At 43.2% G+C, this 23373-nt stretch overlaps 1 protein-coding gene across 3 annotated transcripts in view; it reads right to left on the bottom strand.

Moving 5' to 3' along the window:
- Window positions 1-23373, bottom strand: part of Tenm3 (teneurin transmembrane protein 3) — a 606148-nt gene that overhangs the window by 185100 nt on the left and 397675 nt on the right. For all 3 annotated transcript variants that reach the window (XM_050147272.1, XM_050147274.1, XM_050147273.1), the window contains one exon: window positions 2896-3133. In XM_050147272.1, the coding sequence (XP_050003229.1) occupies window positions 2896-3133 (238 nt within the window). The remainder of the gene's footprint in view (window positions 1-2895; window positions 3134-23373) is intronic.

The raw sequence follows: 23373 nt of genomic DNA, 5'->3' as shown, positions 1-23373 counted from the left end.
TGTGCTTATTAATATAAACTGTAAACTTCCAAATCACTGAGATCTTCAGGGATTATTCCAGGTAAATTTTTACCAAATATTATCGACATCCTCTGATGTAAAAAGGTAAGAGGAATGAAAATCTATACCCATAATTCCCCAGAACTGAATTTTATACTTTCCAACTTACGATGCTTAAATGATAGGAAAGTAATTAATAAACAAGTGTGTGTAAACGCTACCTACGTGCCAGGGATGGGGGGGGGGATACCCTAGATCCAAGGACAGTTAAAGGTAGGTGCACCTCGGGATGAAGTTGTTAATAAAGCTGAAACTGAGCTAGAGAATCATACTCAATAGGGAACCTTAACTAAAAGAGAGAAAAAAAAATCAATGATAAATAAGACTGCTTCTTCACCTCGAGAGTTCCAACCAAGTGAGACTATTAAAGAAACCACAGTAGCACTGCGCCCGCGCACTGTGAGATTTTCACTTCGCGGCTTAGCGTTATTCACCGAGTGCCTGCAAGTTGAAACATCATTTCTTTTTATTAGCACCACCATAAGAGGTGAACCTTGGCTAACAAGAAGATCAACAAAGCTACACCACAGGTGGGGTTTGTTAACGCAACACACAGATGTTAAACGCATTACTCTTTCTAGTTATTAGTGAGATAATATTAACCGCCCCCCCATCCACTCACAAAACTATGTCATCCCATTGATGCCTCTTTAGGGGTACAACCTTAAAGTGGAAGACATCCTTGGGAACTGCTTCCCTTGAGAATGATTCTACACACGGATAGAATGGATTGTCTTTCTAACTAGCTACTTTCCTTCTGAAACTCCATTCACCCCAGATGACCACACACGGAATAACACGGAGGCACCATATCTTTCTCAAAGGCGGTCTCTATTTCTTCACGGTAACACATGACTTCCAGGAATCCCGACTCTCTTAGGAACTGTTTTTGAGGCTTTTGTGTTATACAACATCACTAAAATTAAACACCTTTCTGATGATTTAACGCGACATATTCCATAAATCTTTGTCAAAACAATTATTGTCAACCACAAGGCAATTATCCATATTCAATTTGATGACTCAACTGGAAAATTACTTTTTTCCTAATAAAATTTACAAAATGACAATAGTACACCAGTGTTGATTAGATGCTCAGTGGGTAGTAATTAATTAAGCCAGGTAAATTTAGGTCCCTGCTAATAACCTTGTGAAGAAAAAAAAAATCCATACACATGGTTCTTTGTCTCGGATGAAGGGAATTCTCCTGTTTGCTTCCTTTTCTTTTGATTTCTTTTCCTAATTTCTCCCAGAAGGGAAATACAAAATAAACAATAAAACTCAACTACCATTGGCTGGCACTACAGATAAAAGGGTGAGAGTTCATTGTAACCTTGTTTAGGTCAACAGTGAAAGAAAAGAAAAGATAGAATGAGAATGATTTTTATTGTTGGTAACGGACAGAGAGAACCTCCTCAGTGCATCCTCGCGGCAGAGCTGGTATAGAACCAACAAGTGATGGCAAGAAATAGCAGCTTATTCATCACTAGTTCTTCACCCAGCAGATCATTGAAATGTCGAAGCTGGCCATGGGTTCTGCATGGCGGAGTGGGGGGGGTAGGGGGCAGGAGGCCTCTCACGGGTTCAGAGTCCACTATTTTTGAGCTTTTCTATGGTGATAATTCGTTTCCTCTGAGCCTAATAAAAAGTTAGTGAATCACGGAAATAAGTACCAGGCGTGGTAGAGGGTGCTTGCTGCCAAACTGCCCAGAAATGACTAAGAAGGTAAATGACCCTTTGTCCACACCACAACACCAAGGAGCAGTGACTGTCCCCGTGAACCTGAAGAAGCAGGAGTGTTATGAACCGGGAGCTGTTTAACAATGAGATGAATTAGCTTAGGATAGGCTGCATCGAGTTAAACTTTCGTGTGAGCAGACAGACACTAGGACCTGGCCCATGCCAGAACTCGTAATTTCAGAACCCCACTGAATCACGCACTGAATATATTATGTTGGTGATCGAGCCAGAAGACGGAAATGAAGACATTAACGAATGTGTCCAAGTGGGTTTTTTTTGTGGGGTTCAGAAACCACTTGTCTGACCACAACCAGAGAATGGAATTTTTAGGGAGAGTGACTGTGCTCCCTAGGAGGAGGAGGTTCCTAATAGAACTCAGAATGAGTAGATGGCTTCTTCACCCGGAAGCTTGGTTGTGGGTTCTGTATTTTGAGGCCAGGGCATTTCTGCAGGGCCCCAACAGATCTCTATTTTGGGTGTCACTGGAAATAATGCCAGAACGGAGTTTAAAAGAACGAGTCTGATCCCCTCACATTGCAGAAAACTATTTTTGACATAAGGCCTTCCGACTCATTTGTAAGCTTTGTACTTGGGGGAGGGGCGGTCCACCCACCATGAGCTTACGAAAAATGGTCAACACGGAGGCTGTGGAAGTGTAAGTCTAGAGCCAATCAGCTGTCAATCACCATCACCGGGTAAAGCCGCATGGGATTGACAAGCGATGTTTATACCTCCTTCCATTCCTCACCTGCCTGAGAAGTACAGACGTGAAAAAAAGGATTGCGGTGAGGAGCACCTTTGCTGAGGTGACAGGGTCTCACCTCGGATCAGGAACAAAACGTGTGAAAAGATGAAAAAGTTCACTGATCCAGCGCCTAGGAAATTTCCAGCAATCTGGAACCTGCCTTAAAAAAGACACAACACTGGGGCTATAATTACGATAAATTCCTGTGAGTGAGGAAAGCGCTGGACTAGTTTATTTTTAAATTTAGAGGTTTCAAAATATGCGTGGTTGACAATCGGAGCATGTACCCTCCCTGTGCCCTGAGTGATCTTGATGAGCAAATGGTTTGAAGACTTCAAGCATCACGTTACCTGCTTTCCAGTGGAACATTACTGCCAAGGACCCAGCTGTCCTGCAGCTGGACGGACTCGGGTGTGGTTTGCAGCTCGGCGGGCAAAGCAGCCGGCGGGGCCGGACTCTGGTTCCTCCTATTGGTCAGGGAGTTTCTATTGAGAGAAGTGATAGATGGGTGATGTTGGGCCGAGTGCTGCTTATGGGAAGGCGGCAAAGGCTGCAGGGTAGGTTGCCCTTGGTTGTTTGCAGGTTGCTCTGCGGAAAAAGAGAAACAAAGAAAGACCCATTATATTTTTCCGTGTGTACGCACGCACGCACGCGGCCGCTTTCCGCCAGAGCTGCTGGAGATAACGTAAGAGTTAAAAACTGCGTGGAAAAGCTACAACCTGACGCATTTGCATATTATTCTATTAAGTGGGTGCTCGGTGACATTCTCAAAGACCAAGTTTACCCTTGATACGAAAAGTTCTAATTAATATACAACAGATGGCAAAATTGCTTTTGGTTTTAATTTGTTTCAGACTTTTTTTTTTTCATCTGGATTTATTAACACCTACAGAAAACAACATCTGACAGCTCCCCTAATGTGCCTTTAGATTTTAGATTTTTTTCTTTTTTTATTTTAACAAACCAAGCCTGAAATTAAATGGGTGATTTTGGTCGAACACAAAGGTTTTCGAAATGCATATAATCCCTATAATTATTTAATGGAGTTTTTTAAAGCTTTATTTAACTGCGATAAATTATTACGAGCTAGTTGCTAACCAGCGGTAGCCTGCTCGAGTTTAGCGCATCCCAAACAGGCGGCTCCGTGCTCTGATCCACTAATAGACGCTAAGCATTCTGTAGCAGAAGGTCACTCCACGGAGCAGATGTTGCTTCATGGATACTTAGCAGGCTGAATCACATCTGATTACAACGTCAGAAGCCTCATATACTTAATGACCGTGACAGCCATTAGAACACACACAGAACAGATTCTCCAATTTCACAGTGTGCAGGAAAACTACATTTCTGGAGTGAGTCGTAGGTGACCAGAGCGACTCCTATCAATACATCAGTGGTACAGATATTCTGCTCCAAACCAGAAGCAGAAGATGCCCAATGATTTCAAAATACAAACACAATATTGCATTATAACTATGCGGGTAACACTCTAGAGCTAGTAAATCATCAGCTAAAACCACAGGTCATTGCAGCATCTGAGATCTACTTTGCATGTCTTAGCTTTGAATATATATTTTTACTAAATTGACAAATACTGTATTTTATCAGAAGGATGATTCCTTAATTTAATATCAAACTTATTATCTTCCTCCACACATAAAATACCTATTATTTTTTATTAAATATACTTCAAAATGCAACATAACTGTAAAGTATCTTATTAAATCATGCTAATAATATAAATACCTATATTAACAGAGAATAGGAAACGTGGTGGCTTATCTTTCAGAGACTTGGAAATCCAGCAGTGATTATTAAGGAAAATAATACAGTCACGCGCTGTAATTCTGGTTGCATGAAATGAATGCATGACGGGCAATAGGGTGGGCTTTATGATCAAACTTCTGTAGCAGATAGCTCCTCCCACAACACACAACGTCAGTGATTATTATGTGTTTCTACCGGTGTCTAACAATCCCTCTCCTGTAGCTTAACAACCAACAACTTCTCACTCTTGAAAAGAAACGCAGAGACAAAAATATCTAAATCTATAACAGCAAGCGAATTCCTTGTGGAGCCGCTGTTCCTAAAGTTCCCCACACGAGACACCTCAAAAACCTTCCCTGATTCAGTGTCTTGGCGATCAGGACAAATGAAGGTCCAAGTCTTGCTAGAATGCAGCACGCCTTAGAAGGAATCGCAGGGCTAAAATGGCACAGAGTTGAAGTTCTTTCACGACACCAGGCCTCAGTCTAAGCCCCACGGAAGATTCATTATTCAGGTCTCGTGTAATTAATTAGAGCTGTCTTCCTCAGCACCGGTACACATGAGATTCTTCACGGAAAGCTGGAAGGCATGTTCAGAAAGCTCCGCACAGTCTGCCATGGCAAGCGGCAGCTATGGGGGCGTGGGATGGAAACAAAGAGTGCAAGGCAGAAATAGTTCAAAGGACAAGGTGACAAGACTTTGCCGAGAAGGCAGGAGGGGCCAGGTGACGCCATGCCTTTGAGCTTGGTATCATCCAAGAATGGCACGGCACTCTACACATGTCTGTTACGGCAACTACTATATGGTCCGAGGCTTCTAGGAATCAGAAGAACCAAGTTAATTCTTTGTGAAGAATCACGGTAGAGCCCGTTCTGTATGATCTCAGGACAACTCGACGGATTCAATCAAATCTACTCCGTTGTCCATTGATGCCTACATTCGGCAAACATGTAACCACATTCTGTGCTACAGGGATGTGCTGAGTCGGGGCCCAGGTGAATTCACTCTACAAACGGGGAAATAGCACACGTGGACGTGAAGGTTGCTATCAAATGCTACACAAATTTAAGATCTCTGTCATGTATTTGAATGTGTTAGTTCAGGATTCCTCTTAAAAGAAATCAACACGCAGCCACTATGGGAAAGTTCCATTTAAGGCACCAAAAGTCTGCCCCGAGTTTCTAAGCATGTAGTAAGGACTTGGCACCAGTTCTTCCCATGGCCCATCCAGCCACTTCAGCAATGCAGTACTGCTGCTGGGACCACTTCTCATTTGGCTACACAGCCAAGAGATCTGCGAGGCGAACAGGTCCAGATGCCGAAGGTCCTGATCTCTACAGACTCAGCGGGGAGCGTCTGAGTGGGGTAACTGAACGTTTAAATTCTACACCGTATCATAGACAGGAGCAATATCCACAGGCTCAGAACTCACACCAGTTCTCAAGATTCTGGGCAAATGGGACATGGCTGGAGTGTGCCTTTATCCTCACCATCTACTCAACACGGAGCAAGCATATAAATCCTAGCAAGATGAGATAGAGCTAAACACGGCCAGAAGAGACGACAGAATAAAAGAACAGAAGTAGGAAAGAGAGAGACAGATCTAGGGCTACACAGCTCGCTACAGTTTTAAAGAGGCATAAAAATCTGGCTGTCAACATCGCAGCTTCCAACACAAAGAATAAATATGATCAGTTGCACGACTTGGAATATTTTTTAAAAAAAAAACAAAATATTTGCCTAAAACAAATATAACTATGAGTCATACTGAGAACAGAGAGAAGTCATTTTAGAGTCTGTACATAAAGAATTACTGAATATCCAGGGAAGCATTTAGGGACCAAGGTTCAAAATGGGCATAAAGTCACAGAGAACAGTGTCTAGAGTGGAGATTATTAAAATGCTTGAGAGGCAAAGTCAGGTGAGCGCATCTCATAGGAACAACGCAGGCTGCACCTTCGGCCTTTGGGGCTGAGCTAATCCACGGAGGGTAAGCTTTGCTCAGAGTCACAAAAAGGTTTTAGATATATGGATTTGGGACAAACTGACCTCATGCATCACTGAGACACAGATCTGAGGATGCCACTGTAATTCTGGAAAATTACAACCGGCTTCCTAGTGCCTATCAAACGTAAAAATAACCTCAGAGTGAGAGGGGTATTTGGTCACAGAAAGCCTGACATGGGGAGCTGGAGAGATGGCTCAGCAGTTAAAATCATGTACTTTTCTCTCAGAGGATGTGTGTTCAGCTCCCAGTACACATGCTAGATACCTCACATCTGCCGAGAGATTTGATGGCTCGAGTTTCACGAGCCCCTAAGCTTACATGTATACACCCCACACATACACATGCATATTTTTAAGATAATAGAAATAAGTCTTTAAGAAAGAAAGTCTGACTGCCGCAGGGCTGGAGAGATGGCTCAAAACACTGGCTGCTCTTCCAGAGGACAGACCCAAGTTTGAGTCCCAGCACCTCTATGATGGTTCACAAACATCCCTGACTCCAGTTCCATGGGATCTAACGCCCCCTTCTGGCCTCTGTGGACACCAGGCAGGCACGCAAGTGTTACACAGACATACATGCAGGCAAAATAGATAACATAAAATTAAAATGAAAATGGAAGGAAAAAAGGAAGTTCAGCGTACATCTGGCAAATTTTTCCTCAGGCATCCTCTTCATCCATCTTTCCTCTGAGTTGTAGTTTGCTTTAATCTATTAAAACATTGTCCTTCCTTTTTCTACATGCAAATCCCACTTGCTTCAATCTCTAAGAAACACAACACTCATGACTTTGCTCGGAGGATATCACTGATCTCTTCCCTGATTCTCCTTAAAGTGTTTCGGTGAGAGAAGTCCTTCTGTATATGTGTTACTTTTATTGGTTAATAAAGAAGCTGCTTCCAGCTAATGGCTTAACAGAAATATAGCCAGGGTGGAAGAAATACATATAGAGAGAGTAGGCAGAGTCAGGGAGAAGCCATGGAGCCCTACTGGAGAAGCCACACCAGACGCTGGACAGATATTTCCCTGGTAAGCCACAGCCATGTGGTGATACATAGATTAACGGAGATGGGTTAGTTTAGAATATAAGAGTTAGACAGAAAGACGCCTAAGTGAACGGCCAAGCAGTGATTTAATTAACATATATTCTGAGTGGTTATTTCATGGTCTGGGTGGCCTCGAACAAACAAGCAGCCTCCAACAACAAAGTTTCCTGTTTTTTTTTTTTTTCAATAGCTCCTTTTACTTTTCCCTTTGTGCCATGGTTACTTCTGCAGGTTATGACCCCTTTATCTTCTTTAACTCATCTTTGAGTCCATGCTACACCCACAGATAGGTACCTTGCTCAAGTCCCCTCCGAGACACTTCTCTTTGCTGTCGATGGGAACGAATACAGAGACCTATAGCTGGATGATGATGCAGAGAGTGGGAGACCTTGGAACACTCAGTCCTAAAAGGGAGGTCTCCATCCAACCATCCACGCAGGGCTCAGGGATTACACAGAAGCGGAGGTAGGAAGGTTGTGAGAGCCAGCGGGGATCCAGACACAACAGGGCCGATGTACACATGAGCTTACAGAGACTGTGGCCGCACACAGAAGGCCTGCACGGGTCTACATCAGATGGGGTCCCAGTGCGGAGAGAAGAAAGTGGACATAAAATCCCACCTCTAACTAAGAAGCGATTTGCAACTGACAACTTCTGGAAAGCGGAAAGTCAGTTGCTTTCTCCAGTGGAGTATTTCAGGACATATCAGCCACACCCGAGGGCAGGTCCCAGGTCTAGGAGGAGTTGTCCGACCTGAAACAGACTCCACGCACTTTTTGATTTATTTTGTTTTGGTAGTTTTGGTCCCATTGATTTTTGTTTTTGTGGGTTATTTTCTTTTTTGAGAGAGAGAGAGAGAGAGACAAAATATAAGACAGAGAAAAATGTCAATTGGGGGTGGGTAGGGAGGTATTGAGGGAGGGGGGAATAATACGTGAAAAACTTAAGCAAAAGTATGCACTGGCTATGTACTTTTGAGGAATTACATTAGAAAGTATTAAGCAGGTACAAAGCAGAGCTTACCCATATTATTTTTAGTCAAAACGCTCTTTGTAAAGAAACGCCAAGGTCCTTGGAAGCACACGAGCACCGTGAATTTCGTAGGATTTCATAGCACTTTCACAAAGTATCGTACCTCAAAGACTCTTTACAAAACGTTATTGATTTCATGGCATTTATGTGTTTGGATGTGAGATGGCCCTCAGTGCTCACATGTCCAAAGCCTGAGCTGTCTTCCCAGGTATCGGACCACAGCAACAAAAAGCGACTGCAAATATTTTGCTCTTTCAAATAAAAATGAACGAGTATTTATTATTAAGCTAAATCATTGGCAAATTAAAAATGAACAGTTCTTATTTATCACCTCTCTGAGAAGGAGGACAAAGCCACTCATTCCAAATACTGGTTTTTAGGAACACGTTTTGCAACTGTATCTGTGTTTTGATACTTCAAATCTACTCTTGTAAAAAAATCTGCAAAAAAAAATGGAAGCTTATATTTCATATATTCTTAAAAACTACACCATAAAAAGAGATATTAAATATTATATTATTAGATGGTCTGGCTTATCAAATACATAGTTTCCTTGTATCATAAAGCTTATTCCTTTATATGCTTTCAAATAAATAAATGTGTGTGCTCACATGGTCATGAGTGCATGAGCATGCGTGTGCATGTAACAGTCTTTTGGAAAATAACCTCCTTAAAATTATTCTCTATGTAAAAAAGTAAACTCCCCGGCCTCAGGCATTGTGTAAAGCCCTCAATCACTACCACATCTCACTCCTCTCTTCTTTCCTCTCTCATGGTCACATTGCCCTTCAAGCTTCCATGAGAGCCCAACAGTGACCTGGTTTTATTTATTAAGTTGCCTGAAATATATATATGTTTTGGCAGATGCTTTTGAGCCTCAGATTTTATTAAACACAAAAGCTAGACAAGCAGGACTCTGTTCTCTTTGCAACCCTGGCTACCAAAGTGCGTTCTCTAACAGCGTCACATAAGGCCATCTGCTTCTGTGTCATGGCAGACAGCAAACAGGCGTGTTGACAATTAGTGCTAGAAGCCACAGAAGTTAGTGCAGAACGGGTAGACTCTGGTTAGATCATGCTATTGACACAGATCATGCATTACTGGAGCTCTGTCTGGGGCAGAACCAAACCTTTGGACTAATCTTCCTGTTCAACAACCCTACTGACAGCACCAAGAGAACCGAAATGTCTGACCACACAAAGGGTAATAAACTGGGTCTTTATTTTTCATGGAATACGTCCTTCAGTGTTACTAACTGTTCTGAGCACTGTTTAAAGACCTAAAAGACACAGTGCCTGGGTAACCATAAGTGTTAAAGGTAACTGTTATAAAGACCAGGGAGGAAACAAGTCCTTTGGGGGCGATGACACATTTTGAGAGAAAACCAAGCAAGAGAAGACCCTTGTCCACCATGAATACTATAGTCACTACAAGTAACGTCACTTGGCCAAGAGTTCCCGAAGGAAGTTCTGCTTCAACAGGGAGAACCTCACACACATGTCACAGGAACAAAGGTAATCCAAGCTCGTGCCTTTCTACCAAGAAGGACCTTGATCTTGCTATACCAAGGATATCAAATGATTGAGCACAACCAGGCGTATTTGCTGACTTGGATAACTCTTTAGACGGAGGGAGTCTGGCTATGTTGCACTGACTGGCCTCCAATTCACAGGCTCCAACAATCCTCTTTCCTCTGCCTCCCAAGAAACTGGCAGCACACCTCCACTCCCAGCTGAGGTGTACATGGTGTGGGTGGGTGTGCGTGCGGGCGTGTGCCCGTGTGTGTGTGTGTGTGTGCCCGTGTGTGTGTGTGCCCGTGTGTGTGTGTGTGTGTGTGTGTGTGTGTGTGTAATGGAAACCTGCACTGGCACACCACAGTTCAATAGCATCCCCTCTGTGGTTCACACAGAGTAGGCGGCTGTGTTGCTCTGAGGACATAGTGGAAATGGACTTTTGAGTGCGAAAGCTGGGAGAGAAAACAACACCTGGCGGAGGGTAAAAGAGCGGTGTGCGCATCTGGATGTGTGGGCTCCGGGTGGCAGCAAGCGAAAGGTGAGTGAGGTGAGAAGAGAGGAGGAGATGGGGGCTGGCGCCTGCACTGGGCAAGTGAGCACAGTTGAGACAAGAGCTGCTACAGTCCCAGAATGCTTTGCCCCAACTGCCTCTTTCAGGATTCCCTTCCCAGGATGTCGGAGGCAGGCTGGCTTGCAGAGGTTCCCCAGGGTAGACAAACGCTACTGTGAAGGGAGGTGGAATACTGGGATGCTTTTGAACAGAGCAAAACTTCAGTTTGAGGAAAGTGTGTTAATAGCAAAAGGAAGGTGGACAGAGGGCAAGGGAGGAAGCGGGGAGAGGGAGAGGTCAGGAGATGAGGCAGAGGCAGGGGAGTGCAGAGAGGGAGGATGAGAGGATTGAAACATTTCTCCCCTTTTGTTTTTGTTTGATTAAGATGGGTTCTCAGGTAGCCCAGGCTGGCTTCCAACTCTCTCTGCAACAGAGGATGATCTTGAACTCCTGACGATCTTGCTTTGACTGGGCTCAAAGTCTGTAAGGCCACACCTAGTCTATGCTGTCTGATGTCTAGGCTTCCTGTATGCTAGGCAAATGTGCTAACCAATTGAGCTATATCCCAGCCTGAGACACTTGGTTGTATTTCCAGAAGTGCTAAAGAACACCACACCGAAACATAAGAAGCCCTTTCTTTGTCTGCATCTTAAGACCATACTAGTCTCAGCTCCCCTGAGCAGGGCTTCTAGGGGGGCTTCTAGGAGGATTTCCTAGTATATATAACCAAGAGGGGTGGCTTAGCTCTGCTTTGTCTCCTAAGGGCTGCTGTGTTGCGAACCCCAGCACAGCAAGGTTCAGAGTTAGGACCTGATGTCCATGACAGTGGAAATAGCAAGCTCTAAATAAAACAAATGTTACCTTTGTCCCAACAACCTCACACAGATTATAGATTAATTGTCCACTTCTCTAGGACAGCAAAAACAGTTAGCAACCATCTTCCTTGTCAATGGAGCCAGGGTGTGAGTCAGAGAACACAGGTCAAAAGCCAGGCCACAAACTCATGAGAGGCCACATCAAAGCAAGGATCCACAGTCGGGAGTTCTCTTTTATCTCTTTTCTCCTTTACAGCCTACCCTAAACACTGCATTAATAAGATAACCGTCGAAAACGGCACAGCGCAAATCTGCAAAGAAAGATACCACCTCACTCGGGGAATCATCTTCACACAAACCTCTTCCTCTGCTTATTACTTAATCTCAGATTCTCGGGGAGAATTAAAGGCCTCTCCAGAGCCCTCATTAAGATACAGCACGGCTGGAAATTTTCTTCCCTAGAAGTTCACATCACACGGTTACACACTCAAAATCAAAAGCAATTTAAAAACTCTGATTTTCACGTAAACACATAATACAGTTTTTGTCTCCATCTATACAACTGATTAAAAAAAACTATTTATATAAAGATGTTTGACTATGAAAATCTTTAATGACACATTAGCAAGCTGCCCGAAGACGTACCATGACAAGGACTACGCTACTTGAGTGTGCAGAGATTGGCCAATTTTCTCAACTTCTGGGATCAGAAGAATTTGCTTTGGTTTCTTGGAGTCATACTTCCATGGGAGGATTAAAAATAAAAAGGCAGCTAAGCATGGTGGCACACGCACTCGACTTCAGCATTTGGGAGGCAGAGGCAGGCAGATCTCTGTGAGTTTGAGGCCAGCTTTGTCTACAAAGCATCAAACAAGTCCAGGACAGCCAGGGCTACAGAGAGAAACCCTGTCTCCGCGGAAAAAGAAACACCAAAACAACTTCTTCAGATCTTGACTTTTTGCCGGGGAGGGCAACCATACTTCCCACCCCAGCTGCTGTGACTGTTCTCAAAATGCCACACCCAGGGTCCTGATGAGGGGCATTGAGTATTTTTACGGATTAATACAGTTAGCCCATCTGTTGAGCATCTGCCAGGCTGTGTTCTAGGCAAAGAGCAGCTGCTCATCCTAGTCCTGCCGTTGATCCCACTCTGTCCTTTAGGTTAGCATCACTGAGCCTGAAAACGGATAAACTAGAGCACAGGGGACGGAAGAAGGGCTGAGAGTACTGAAGCCGCCACTGTACCTCTCAGAGGTGCGTGAATCTCTGGAATCTTCTTTAATGTGCACGGAAGAGAGCAAATGTAATGCCTCAACTGTACCTGAGATCCTAGGCAATACCCTGACCCTTGGCGTGTTCTATTTTCACAGGGTAGACAATAAGGAATTCTGCTGGTTGTCTGAAACGCTTAAGGATTTAAAATTTAGAACACTGGAATTAGACGCTACGGGAAAGGAAATGAGGGAGTTTGGCAGGGAGAGACGCATCCTCTGGAGTGCACATCTCATTGGATGGTTTGCAAAGCGTACGATAAACAAACTAGAGAGTAACCATCAATCGGAAAGCTGACCCAAGAAAATCACTCATACGTCAAGCAGAATGGTAAAGAATGTTTACCTATGAATGGGTATTTGAAGGCAGGAAGAACGGGAAAACTCTGTGCATTCACTAAGGCCAGGAGGACAGAACAGAACTTTATTTGGATTTCTACAGCCTTCTCCAAAGTTCCAAACACCACGCTTACATCTGCAACATTCTACAGAATACAGACCCCTCCTCCTTTCTTATGACTAGCTATGCTTTTCTTATCTCTCATTAGAGAATAGCATAGGAAGAAGTATTTTTATTTAGGAGATAATGTCTCATGACTAACATTAACTTCTTGTCTTCGTCAGTGTTCTTTTGCTGCGAATAAACACCATGATGGCAGCAACGCGTGTAAAGGAAAAGATTTAACTGGGGGTGGCGTACAGTCTCAGAGGTTCAGTCCATTATCATCACGGTGGGGAGCATGGCAGCATGCGGGCAGACATGGTGCTGGTGAAGGAGCTGAGAATTCTACATATGAATCTAAAGACAGCAGGAAGAGAGAGACACTGGTCCTGGCCTGGGCTTTCAGTGAGTGCTCTCCCAGCCACTCGGAGAGGCTTCAGTAACTGTAGGTGTTGGCAAATTGGAAAGCCCATTCCAGGCACCACCTCTGGTACCCAACTCTATATTAGTCAGCAGAAGTTAGTGAATGAGTCTCTCTGTGAATGGAGAGGGCATTTAGTAGAAAGAGTTACAGGGTGTGGTCCAGCTAATCCAACAATGACCGCCTATGAGGTCTAAGAAACCACAAGGCAGGCTGTCCCAGCTGGTCTTCGTATACAGTAGAATCCTGAAGAAGGAGGCTCTAATGCCGGTGAAGGAATGGTTTTGCTAGCAAGGGAGAGAGCAAGCAGGCGAAAAAGAGACAGCTTCCTTCTTCTCTGTTCCGGGCGTGGACCAGACTAGCAGGATCTTCCCACCTCAGAAGACCTAGATTAAAGGTGCAACTTCCTACCTCAAACATCCAGATGAGAAGTGGGTTTTCCCATTTCACTGGATTTAATTAAGAAAAATCCCTCACAGGTGTGCCCAGCATGTGGGTTTTAGTTAATTCCATATGGAGTCAGGTTGACAACCAAGAACAGCCATTACAAATGCACCTCTTGTCAACTTGACACAGCATCCTATCTCCCTCCGTATGTGACACCTCATTTCCAAATGGAAACAGTAACCATGCCATAATTACACCGAACATGACACAACTATCCCATGTGTGTAACCCATAATAGAACTATCCCATATACAATCGCGAACACATTATATATCTAACCAAGGCATAATTATGCCAAAGGTGATATGGTGTTTGTGCTGGAGAAGTAGCTGAGAGTTCTCCAATCCTGACCCAGACACAGGCAGAGAGAGATTGGCTAGGTGTGGGCTTGGGAAACCTCAAAGCCCACCTCCAGTGACACACTTTCTCCAATAAGAGCACACCCCTGAATCCTTATAACTATTCCAAATAGTGCCACGCCCTGGTGACTAAGCATTCAAATATATGATCCTATAGGGCCTTATTCTTATTCAAACCACCACACTTCTCTTTGATGGACCTTCCTGTGTCTGCTATGACCGGAACTCAATGAGCGTTCATCTGCCAGCACCTGAACAGTTCAGTGTGTGACCATAAGTGTAGGTGGTTGTCTCGCTGGTTACACTAATTCATCTGGCCCTGTAATTATCACCAGTTTTGCCACAGACGTATTGTCCTCCATAGAATTCACAGTTGTGCATAATTATTCCTAACAGAAGCACACACAGAACACTTCTACCACGCACGCACAGAAAATTTATAAAAATAACCTTTAAAAGCCTCTGTGTATGATTTTTGGGATAGTCGTGTATTCATCTAAAAAATATTTTGCCTGAGAATTAGCAAAAAAGAAAAGCTGTCTCCGTGTTGACAATAAAAAATTGCTGGCAGATAATCGATGCACGCTGTTCCCCTCTCCTTATGACCTAATGAGCATTTGATTTCAGTGCAATTAACTTTTATTGACTTTAAGTGGAATATCCAGTATGATATAAATAAAACACGTTTGCAATGCGGGTCAAGAGCGACCGGAAGGCAAGGGGAAGCTGTATCATGACATGACTTGGGAGCAATGGGAGCAAATCAGATATTCCCAGCAGTGCAGAATGTGCGAGGCCTCTCAGAGAACACACTCTGCACCAAAGACAACATCCGGTGCAGCGGGAAGATCCGAGGAAAGGGTGCAGCAGAAACGGGTATTTGCTGCAGCTAAATGCAATTCTATGCAAATAAACGAACCACTAGGTATCCGTTTTTATTTTCTACTTCAAAGAATTGGGGGTGGGGATCAAAAAGGGGTATTAAGCTAAATAAGATTTTTCAGTTTTTAAACTTCTATTTTATGTATTGCACAATACAATCTTGACACACGTTCACTTATCTTATGTTAAAACTGAAGAGAATAAAAAGCCCCACACAACTACCTTCGGTCATGAATATGAAACGTTTTAGATATATAATAAAAAAACACTTTATTAAAACAACAACAAAAAAAAACCACTTTATTTTCAATGGGAATGTTACAAAACCCCATCATATTATGTCATAAATACATTGTTCTCTGTGATAATATTAAAAATCATACCTTGGCTGAAAAGCAAACTCGGTTAACATCTGCTGCAATCTAATATCTTAATATTTTCACCTGTAGTAAAAATCACTGTGTATCAGAGTTCCATCCTGTTACAGTTCGGGGGAAGCGCCCCCCAGAAAAGGCCCAGTGTTGGTGGTACTGCTACGGGAAGTGGGATCCTGAGGACCCCAATGATGAGCTCAAGGCCCTCTGGCTGGGTCTCCCGGTCTTTGAAGGGCATATGTTGTTACATGTTGTCCCTCTCCCCTTTCCTTGTCTCTGCCATTCCTGGGTGACATAAGGGGAGCAATGTCCTCCCACCATGAGGCATCTGCCTTGCTCCAGGCCCAACAGAAATAGAGCCAGCTGACCCAGGGCCGAGTCCTCAGAGACTGGGAATCAAAACGATTCCTTCCTCGCCTTAGTGACTTGCTTTCAGTACGTGGTCACATCACCAAAACGTACCTCATACCAACTGAGGGCAAGCGCGAGCAGTAAAATCACAAGAAAAACCATTGCTGAGAAGCCCGGAGGTTCTTCAAGGCGAAGAGAGGAGCAGATCTGGGGCTGGGGGTAGCTTGGGGGTAGAGTGCCTAGCTAGCATGTGTAAGCTCCTGGGATCAATCTCGCATGTGGTGGAGGGAGGGGGGAATCTAGTCAATGGGGAAAGGAGAGTCTCCTTTGTCGGCGGCGTCTTTACCTGATTTTCATTTCTTAGCTGTTTCTGCAACCACAGAATGGGCTACTGATCAGGAAACAAACTCCCTAATAGCGGCACTGAAATCGTTTCGTGAAACGTGCTACCTTTGACACCGCTTTTTTCCCCCCCTCGAGTTTTGATGTCGTCTGTTCTCGGCAGCTGAGGCCATAGTGTCTGCTAACGCGCTGAAACTGAGTTGAATCTTCCGTTTAGGACTTCCTTCCAATTATAGTACGGCTCGAGGCGGAAATGCTGTGCTCTCATTAGCATTATGTGTTACCCAGATGCAAGGCTCTTGCACGCAACTGCTACCTTCTTTCGGTTCGTGGCATAGGCACCGTTGGTGAACTCCTCCATGGAAACCAAGCAATGATGTTCTTTGATTTAAGAACAGTCATAGGCTTCAACCAAGCCTCTACCTGTACCTGCAGCTTCCCCTTCTTTGACGCTATTGTCTTGGGGATACGGATTTTGCATGTGAATGCAACGCTACCCAACCCCCAATATATACTTTTTCTAACACCTTACTGGAATCTACAAAAGCCAGGCTGGTACAGAAAAGAACACAGATCGAACACAGAAAAGACCAAAGGCAAAAAATTCTAAAACAAATACAGTATTACTATATCCACCGCCTGCACTGTATATGTCAATGGCTGGACAGTTGATAAGGTTCTGCTGTACGTTAACGAAGCAATAGGTGTAATTGGGGTAGCTGGGATGCTCAGTGCCACGAAGGACCAGCCTGCCAACACAGAGGGAAAAAAAAAAAGCCTGACATTGTGCTTCACAGATTTTCTGATCTTTTATTTCATCAGCCCGCAAGTAGTTTAGTATCACTGTATTTAAAAACTTCCCTAAGAACTAAGTGAACAGTGGATAACAGTTTGGATGACCTGGTGCGTGAGGTTTCAACGACGTGTAACTAAATACCATGGACCAGGCGGCTCATGTTGGATTTGTTGTTTAAGTACTAGGAGTCCCCACTAAGGAAGGCGTGGAAGGGTTGGTTTCTGCTGACAACTCTGTGACTTGAGGATGTCCTTCTCCGTGGCTGGGCTTGGGAATCTGGTGGGCAGTTCTGGAGTTTCTTTCCGGAGTGACGTTAATCCTATAGGTTCAGGGCTCTAGCCTTGTGGCTTCTCGAACCTTCCTTACATCCCCAAAGGCTCAGTCTCTCTCTGAAGAGCATCACAAGAGTGAGAGCTTCCTTCAACTTACTAAATTTGGGCTACACAGACACTCAGTCCGTTACCAGCTGGGTTCAGGCTCCTCATCCAAGCTTCCTAACTGGGTTAATCGATTTCCTCTTTTAAATCCCTTAGTGTCTCATCTGTAAAAATGAGGTAACTCTTACACAGGAGATTAAAATATAACACTTAGAACAACATATACCTAAAAAAAAAAAGTGAAGGATTGCTTTAATTTAAAGTTTTAATTTTGGGGTATTTTTCATTTAGTTAAATAAGGTAACTGAAATTCTTCATTCTCTTTTTCTAACTAACTAAGTTTGAGGCTTATGTAGTTAAGCTCATAAGACAATTACTTTCTCTACCAAGGTCTTTATAAATATACCATTTTACTACTAAATTTATAAAGCACATATAAGCCTGCTTATACTTTAGAAAGTGTCCTTAGTGTTTACTTATGTGTGCCACAACATGAAACCTGGGAATCATGTGAGTTATTACAGGAAAGAAATACGTACTGTCTTGTACGCAGGCACACGGCTAAAACTTGCTCCTTCTCACAACTCTCACTTTTAAGTATTGACTTTGTATTATTTGCATCCGCCCACTTCCATTTCAGATACAAAACATTTGCAAATGTAAAGCTGAGTGAAGCCACGCTGTGTGGTGCGGCATTCACGCTGGAAGTCTGATTAAGACAGATGTCTTCAGCTCCTAATTCTTCAATGTCACGCTGTCACAGTTGCCATCAGCGAGATGTTTTAAAGGCTTTCGATTAATATTGCATGCCAGAACTGAAATTACATCCTTTGTCGTTTAGTTCTTAATGGCGCAAGTGATATCTATCAAGTACTGTTTTATGAAGCATGTGTGATTTTTATTGCAGGCTGTTTTCACAAATCTTTTTCAAGTTTTTTTTTTTTCCCCCTTCAGAAAGATGGCTTAGGGTTTAACAACGATAGCCCTTCATTGAAAAAAAAAAAATCATGAGTTTTAAAATGTAATGAAACTGGTACTGTACCAATAAAAAAATTTCTACTTGAATCCATCACGCTCCCATTTGTACATCATCACGAGTATCTGCTTTAATCTAGCAATTTAGAAAAAAAAATCATACTGTCACATGCCTATAGAGCCTTTATTATTAAACGTGTACACTATTTCCCTGATACAGAAGATATGCTGTCTGAATCTAGTCTATATCAGTTCCAAACAATGACTGGATCTGTGCTGCCAAAGCACACGTTTTACTTTGAAAATATAATTTACTATTAGGACAAAGCTGGTATTATCAATAATTCCAGTAATTACGAAACTCAAACACCTCATTTTCATGTGTTAAGGACCCAGAATCTCTGTATTACAACCATAATGATTCACTAATTAGTAGCTATGTGGAAAAAGGAGACGATTCTCTTTGGCTTTGGTTCCTTTATTTTGAATCAATTTATCTGGGTGGTGGCTCTTTCCCTACCATTTCTTACTTGTCTAGTTTTGGTTCCTGTCAACTGTAATACTTGTACCAGGGGACAGAATCTAACTGCTAAGGTCTTTTTCAGTTTCTACGGCACTTAAATAAAAGCCGCCCTTTAAAGTTTAGGTGGTTAACTCTGGCCCGGAAAGTGTCATACTTTATCAGTTGGCAGTTTATCAAATATAAATCTGGCCAAGGTAAAACAACTGATCAAAAATATTGTAAAGGACACTGGCAAGGATCTTTTTTCTGGGATGTGTCTCCCTTGGGTCTTGTCTCCACAGCCGATGCAAGATAAATCTGGCTACATCTCTACCAAGTTAGCCATGGTCTTTGGGGACCACACAGAAATGTCCCTTTTGCCAACTCTGTGTCTATTATAAAGGGGAACATAAAATATGAACATTAAGATTGACATTCTCATGCAGCCTTGCCCCATACATTCATCTTGTTTGGATAATTGCACATTTAAAATTAGAGGCTACTTATATGGCTCTAGACATTAGGGAATCACACACGCGGAAGAGGCTCTTCAGAGTCTAATTCCCCGTGGAACTCAGGGCCACTCTCAGTCCTTCCGTAGCCAAGAACCGTCTCTGTGACCACCTCAGTGTTTACTTGAATTCTTTCAGCTGTATGTGGCTCACTCAAGGAACGGCCACGGTTCACTTTAAAATCGCCCTCTCCATTAGCTAGAATCGATTTTTTAAAGCATTCCAACACGTCCGTATCAAGTATATATCAATTCCTTTAACCCCTGATGCTCAGGAACACAGTGTGTTTGAAAGACAATCATCCCGACTAAGAGACAAAGGGATTCATATATATTTTTTTCCTCATTTTCTTTTCATGTTTGGTGTTTCTTCTTTATAAGGAAAACAACAAAAAGGGGATGACGAAAGAGCCAGGCTCAAAGTAATGGTGTACAAGTCAGAAGGAGGGGATTTTATCAAGGAAATGAGCAATACACAAGCTTGAGTGTGAACTCACCATACATGCCCAGTCATGTGAGACTGTCGAAATTCATTTCTGTTTCGCATGTGCGGAAAAGTTGAGGGAAACGAAGATGTGGGACCATGACCCCCTCCTCGCCCCTGAAGCTTGCTACAAGAATCAATGTTGTTATCACTTTTGTTTCGCCCACGTGACTGAGAAAAAGGAAACATGAGTTTTAGATGAGATTGGAGAAACCGAATCTTAAGGTGAAGAACAGCTTTACTTAGCTCTGAGCTCGGAGGCAGCAAACTTTTGGGGAGTAAAGGACAAATAGGGCTTCAGGAGCCACCAGTGAGGACGCAAACACCCTTCCAGGACAGGGAAGCTGCAGGATGCCCTGCAGGACAGGGTGCTGATGAAACGGTAGACTGGGAATTCTCTCCTAAGTCGATAAAGAGAGGAACACTTTTCATATGTGAATAATGTTTTATCTTTAAATTTTTTTTTCTGAAAGTAGTACATCTCTTTCCTAAGAAACAAACAAACAAAAAATTACTACCCCCCCAAACTCAAAAATCAAATAAAACTAAAAATACGGGTGAAAAAGAGGAGGGCCCTGGATTTGTCCTCACAGCTACCGCGGGGCTGGCAGGTTAGTGTCCAGAATCAGAACAATAGGAACGGAAGCACCCACCCAGCATTTCCCAGCGCTCCTCAGGGGTTGTACTCCTGAAGCTAAACAATACTGTGGCCAGGTGGCCCTGGTGCAAGCCTTTAATCCCAGCACCTGGGAGACAGAGGCGGGAGGATCTCTGTGAGTTCAAGGCCAGGATGATCTATGCAGCTAGTTACAGAATGACCAGAGCTACACAGAGAAACCCTGTCTCAAAAAAACAAAACAAAACAAACAAACAAACAAACAAACAAACAAAAACCAGTAATGTGCTGCATAATCCCATAGGTTCATTTTTGGCTGTCACCACTATTTACTAGCAAATATTCAAGCCAGTATTATTAAACATTAATGGCTTGTTTTGTTTATGAACAACCGTTAACGCTTTAAGTCCCTACGTGACCAAATGCTGCCCTCTCTATATTTTGGTAATAGTTTGTGATCAAACTAAGCCAAGTGACTTCACGTCTTATGTTCCAAGTGGTACCCGTTTCCTTCAATCATGCCTCATTCTGTTAAGATAACCCAGGTAATAGCCGTATGTACACTGTAGAAACAGAGAATTAGTACTGATTAAAAGCATAATTTATATTAACATGTTTAGTCGTGTGCTTCTGAATGTCAAAGCAATTAGAGGAAACACACCTTAAATATACAATTTGACTTTTAAAATATTCACCAAGATGAGGCGACAGACAAATGCAATTAAATGATTATTCCAGCAAGAGGGAAGGTATTCTGAAAGAGAATACCAATTAACTTTCAAACAATGAATTTTGTAAAACCCGTTCCACATGACACATTATCACACACATAAAAAAAAATGCCAAGTGGCTTCAGAAGCATTCTTTACGTTCAAAATGTACGGCAGGAGGCTAGCAGTCAAAGCTGATTCATCAGATCTGGCAGTCAATCCTCTCCCTCCCCCACCCCAGCACTGAGATACATCAGATAAGTTCCTCGGAGGGCTAGGATGTCTGTCATGCCTTCATTCATGCTTGTTGCTCACAGAGATTAGCATCATGAAAACACTTTCTGATTTCAGGTCTGAAATATGAAGATTTATAACTCGGCAGAGCTAATGGAGCTGTCAAGAAGGAAAGTTACAGTCCCGGTGAAATGGCCGCATCGTCATCGGGTTTCCATCCTCGTGGAGGAAAAGCAAAATCTCGGTAAAGGAGATCTGCAGGGGAGTGGGGCAGAGCTTTGAACAGGCATCTCTTTGGAGGATGTCAGCCGGGGTCAAAGACAGATGATGCGGGGCACACAGGAGGGCGGGTGGGGCTGCTACAAATCCTCTTTCCAGGGCTTCAGCCCCCTTCCCTTTAAGAGTATTGAAGAGCAGAACAAAAGGAGAGAGCCAACCTTCTGAAATAGCATTACAGCGCATCAATCGTGTCGACGGAAGAAATGACAGCTCTCAAAAGAGAACTTTTGTCTCCACTGTCTTTAATTAAACTCCCTGAGCTAAGAGGCGGATTCGAACCTCTTTTTTAGGTATCAGAAAGAGCCAAGGCTGATTAAGATTTCACTTCTGTCCAGAGCACGTCCTAAGCACAGTTCTGTTCTATTTACGGCTGAGGCAGCAGCAGCCACAACAAATGCGGGCATTACGCAACGTCCTCAAAACCACCAGGATAGAGCTGAGTTCCTTCTCACAGGTAAAGTAGTCCATGGATCCTCCCCACCCCCGCCTCGGCTAATGGGGGCCAACCCATTAAACTTGAAATGAGAACTAAAACAAAATTATAATGGTTTGAACGTTTCAATTAATTTCACTTTTCCCATACCAGAGGCGCCATAATAGCCTTGCTTCAAGATATGATAGTGTGATTTGAAAAGTTTCCTAGAAAGTATGATTTCTAAAGGTTCATCTAGATATCCATACAAGAGGGGGAAAGAGAAACTCTCAATGCAGAGACGTGATGTTAAAATTCCAACACAGCCAATGCAATGTTATTACTCCTAGTGTTAAAAGTCATCAACGAAGACATATTTCTTGTCCTCCAAATGTAAATTATCAATCTGTCCCAAACTAAACCCCTACACTCCACCCAACACATCCTTGCTTTCTCAGTTACATCATATTTCCCCCGAGATCACCATATTGGGACGCAGAGCTGGGTGGCGGTTTGGACTTCCTCTCCATGATCCTTCATATTTAATCATGTTTGATGCTTTGTTTATTTCAAGTGCTCTACAATCGCATTTCCTCCGCTGTATTTCCGTTGCATCTCGGCCTTATCTTCCCCTCACTGCAGGTTTGCTGTTGCTGTTGTTTTACTCGTTGGGGCCTGCCACACATCTTCCAAAAAAATCAGCAGAAACTTATTTACTTACCCGGCCTTGGCTTAGCCTGTTTCTAGCCAGCTTCTCTAATTTAAATTATCCCATTTCTTTTTAACTATATCTTGCCTCTAGGCCTTTTATCTTTCTTTATTCTGTTTTCGTTCTTTCCTCCATATTTGATGTTAGCTGTGTGAGTGGCCCCTGGCCTCCTCCTCTCCCTTCTCCTCTGGCTCATCCTCCTTCCACCTTCTTCTTTCTAGATTTCTCCTACTATTTATTCTCTCTGCCTGGCAGCCCCACCTCTTCCTCTCTCCTGCGGAGTTTTTGGCTGGGCAGCTCTTTCTTAGACCAATCAAGTGTTTTAGGCAGGCAAAGTAATTAGTTTCGCAGAGTTAAACAAATTCAACAGAAAAGAATGTAACCGATTCTGCATCATTAAAGAAACATCCCACAGCACAAACAAATGCAACCCATCTTAAACTAATATTCCGCAACACCTCACCCTGGTCATTCACCAAATAAAATGACAGTCGCTGTCTGTAGAGCAGATCTGAGCAGAGTATAGAAAGGTTAATGAATCTGCTGCCCACAATCACCCCAATCACCCCACTCTGCCGCGTGCTCACCCAATCCTGCCTTCCTCT

This window comes from Alexandromys fortis, unplaced genomic scaffold (genome assembly GCF_014885135.2).
Source record: "Alexandromys fortis isolate MF-2015 unplaced genomic scaffold, M_Fortis_MF-2015_v1.1 scaffold_32, whole genome shotgun sequence".
NCBI classification, from domain to species: Eukaryota; Metazoa; Chordata; class Mammalia; order Rodentia; family Cricetidae; genus Alexandromys; species Alexandromys fortis.
This window is presented reverse-complemented; position numbering and strand designations above follow the sequence as displayed.